The sequence below is a fragment of the Hevea brasiliensis genome, chromosome 3 (genome assembly GCF_030052815.1).
Source record: "Hevea brasiliensis isolate MT/VB/25A 57/8 chromosome 3, ASM3005281v1, whole genome shotgun sequence".
Lineage (NCBI taxonomy): Eukaryota > Viridiplantae > Streptophyta > Magnoliopsida > Malpighiales > Euphorbiaceae > Hevea > Hevea brasiliensis.
The window spans coordinates 116,704,045-116,707,093 of record NC_079495.1 but is presented as its reverse complement, the minus strand read 5'-3'; the positions used below and the strand labels follow the sequence as shown (position 1 = coordinate 116,707,093).

The window sequence follows — 3,049 nt, the reverse complement described above, 5'->3', positions numbered from 1 at the left end:
TCACATAAGACCTAAAACTCAATTTCTAACTCTATGTTTTTCATACCTTTACCTTGAGTCTTGGCTTGCATAATCTTGTCATTTCTCATCTTGGATTTGTCTTGAGATGCCTTTGAGTATTCTTCCTCTTTAGGTGCAACTTCAAAGATTCTTTATGAATAAGAAAAGGAATCTACACATCACTTTAAAGTTGGGTTAGATTCTGTTTGAGTTTTGTTATCATCAAAATCAATGCTCATTTTGAGCTACACGGGGTCAACAATCTCCCCCTTTTTGATGATGACAAAACTCAATTGAATCAACAATAAAAAATAAAAGTGTCTGAAAGTTTATGTGAATCCAAGCAAGATAGTATGCCAAAAGTGCTCCCCCTAAATATATGCACATAATTTCCAAGAAATTTATTTGCTATACAAAAGCTCCCCCTGAGTTTATGCTATAAAGCATATTCATAAGATATTCACAATATTCTCAAAAATAATATGCACATAAACATACTTCCATTTGTCAAAATATAAACACAAGTATAAACACATATCCATCCTATTCTTCCCCTTTTTGTCATCATCCAAAAAGGAAACAGGAGAAAATAACCCAAAAAGAATCATGTTAGCCCAAACTTTAAACGCAGTAAGGTAAACAGTAGCATACTAAAAAGGCAGTCAACAATAGTAGCAAATAGACTAGTAAACTAAAAATGCAGATAGAAAACTAAAAATCCAGATTATGTGCTAATCATTAAGTCTTTTGCTTCTATGAGTGGCTTTGGAAGGCACCATCTTCTTCCTGGTGGGCTTAGCAGCAGGTGGCTGAGAACCTTGGTCAGCCAACTGGTCATGCTTCTGGGCTTCATCTTCATCAGAAGGTGGTTGAAGGGCAGCAGCTAGGGACTGGTATGGATTTGACACGGTAGACTTAGATCGTTTTCTACTTTTCTTAGCTAGAGGTGCAGCAGCTGCAGATAGTTGAGATGGAGCACTCTCTTGGTGATCCGTTAGAGAGGCTTCCTTCTGCTGTGTAGAGGCCGCTGTAGGTTCTAAAAGTGGTTCACTCTGAGGTTTAACAGCTGGCTCACTCTCGGGTTCTACAAAATTTTCACTGCCATGCTGAATAGGGACATCAGTTTCAGGTCCAACTTCAGGTTCAACAACCTGTTCAGCTGCAGGTTCAATTTCAGACTCAACCACTTGTGCACTTTTATGTGCCACAGCAGCTGGAGACTCACCAACCTTATTACCTTCACTCCTATCAGTACCATGAGTAGAGACTTGAGTGGCTGGAGATGAGGCATCATTTGCAGGTACAGCAATCTCAACTTTGGTTGGGAAACCAGTTTCCTTGACCTGCTGAAGATCCACAATCAACTTCTTCAATTCCTCATTTTGAGTAAGCAAGTGACTTACTTTGTAGTCAACCACATCCATAAATTTTCTCAGAAGTTCAATGGACTGATGGGTTGTACTAAATTGCTCATTAACAGCAATTTTCAGCCGTTGAAGCTCACTCATAAACTCATTTGTAGAATCTGAACCAACCTTAGCTGAGGAAGAACCACCTTTTTCAAACCTTTTCTTTCTTCCATCAATGTCAGAGTGAATTTCTTTAAGCACAATCAAATCTGTCCTAGAACTTTCCTTAGAGACATTTACATTCAGTTCTTTAAACAAAGCAGTCAAGAGATGTGCATAAGGCAATTTTCCAATCCCATAAGCTTTGCACATATTCTTGAAAATTAAATAAGCCAAATTCATCCTTACTTTGTTAACAATGTGCCACATGATGCACATATCTAGGTAACTCAAATAACCATAGCTGCCAGACTTAGGACAAAAAATGTAGTTCACCATACTGTGAATGATTTTAATATGTTGAAAAGCTTTTGTGCTAGTGGACTTTTCATTAGTGGCAGTGTTGGCAGGGAAGACTTCATTTTCAAACTCAGCCAAGTTAAAGCCTGGAACCCTAGCAACATCTCTATGAGTAGAGATTTTATTTCCATCATTAGGCAAGTTCAAAGCCTTAGCAATCATTTCAACAGAAACAATATACACACTATCATTCAAAACAACTTCAAATTTGTCTTCGTCATCAACTGTTCTTAGAGTTCTATAAAAGTCTTGAACCAGTCTAGGGTAATACGCATTTGTACACTCACAAATAGTCATCCATTCTTGAAACTCAAAAAGTTCTTTGAATTGAAAATTTACCTGACCAAAGTAATCCCATTTGATGAATTTACAATCAAGCAGCGCTTTATCCACAGAACCCGAAGATTGGGCAGCATCCTTTTTGCGTTTGGTATCAATCCCGAGCATTTTTTTCATCTTTTTCTTTTCTGGTGCCGATACAGTGGGTTTGACAACCTTAGATGGGTCAGAGGATGCACCAGTTGATTCAGGTTCAGGTGAGTTTTTCTTTGCTTTCAATTTCTTCCATAATGCGGCGACAGGGAGATCGTCAGATGCAGATGAGGATGACGAAGCAGCAGCAGCAGCAGGGGATTTGCGTTTAGTGCGAGCCATCGATGAAAAATAAAAAAAAAATGGTGAAATCTAAAATGACTTTCGGGGCAGTGATGAATGAAGGAGAAAAGAGAGAGATGAGTGGTCTGATGAAAATGGGTTAGATTTGCCGAAAAAAAAATTTTGGAGGGTAATGCCATAAGCCAATGCAGAGGAGAGAAGAAAAGTGGGTGACGGTTTCGTGTAGCAGAGGTTTTAAGTTTTCTTGAGTCCCGCGCTTTTCTATTCTAGTGTACTTCATCTGAACTTATTCCCTTTTTTTTTTTAATTTCAAATATATCTATCTCTATATGCACAAATATATATTTCTATATGTCTGACACAGCACCAAGAATGTGATACTAAATGTGAATAGGTAAGTGCATTGCTGGACACGTAGAGAGTTTCAAGCACAATCACTTTTTGGTTTGAAATTTGAACAGTACACGATATAGCAAACTAATTTTAGTCATGCGACATTAGCATACAACTTAGTAAACTAATTTCTTGAGTACTCAAACAAGTTAGCTAATGTTCCTTAGAGTTTT

At 37.8% G+C, this 3,049-nt stretch overlaps 1 protein-coding gene across 1 annotated transcript; it reads right to left on the bottom strand.

The window, feature by feature from the left end:
* Positions 1 to 731: 731 nt before the first annotated feature.
* Positions 732 to 2,522, bottom strand: LOC131178470 (uncharacterized). Its single transcript, XM_058143434.1, has one exon. The coding sequence runs from the start codon at positions 2,520 to 2,522 to the stop codon at positions 732 to 734; it is 1,791 nt and encodes a 596-aa protein (XP_057999417.1).
* Positions 2,523 to 3,049: the final 527 nt, after the last annotated feature.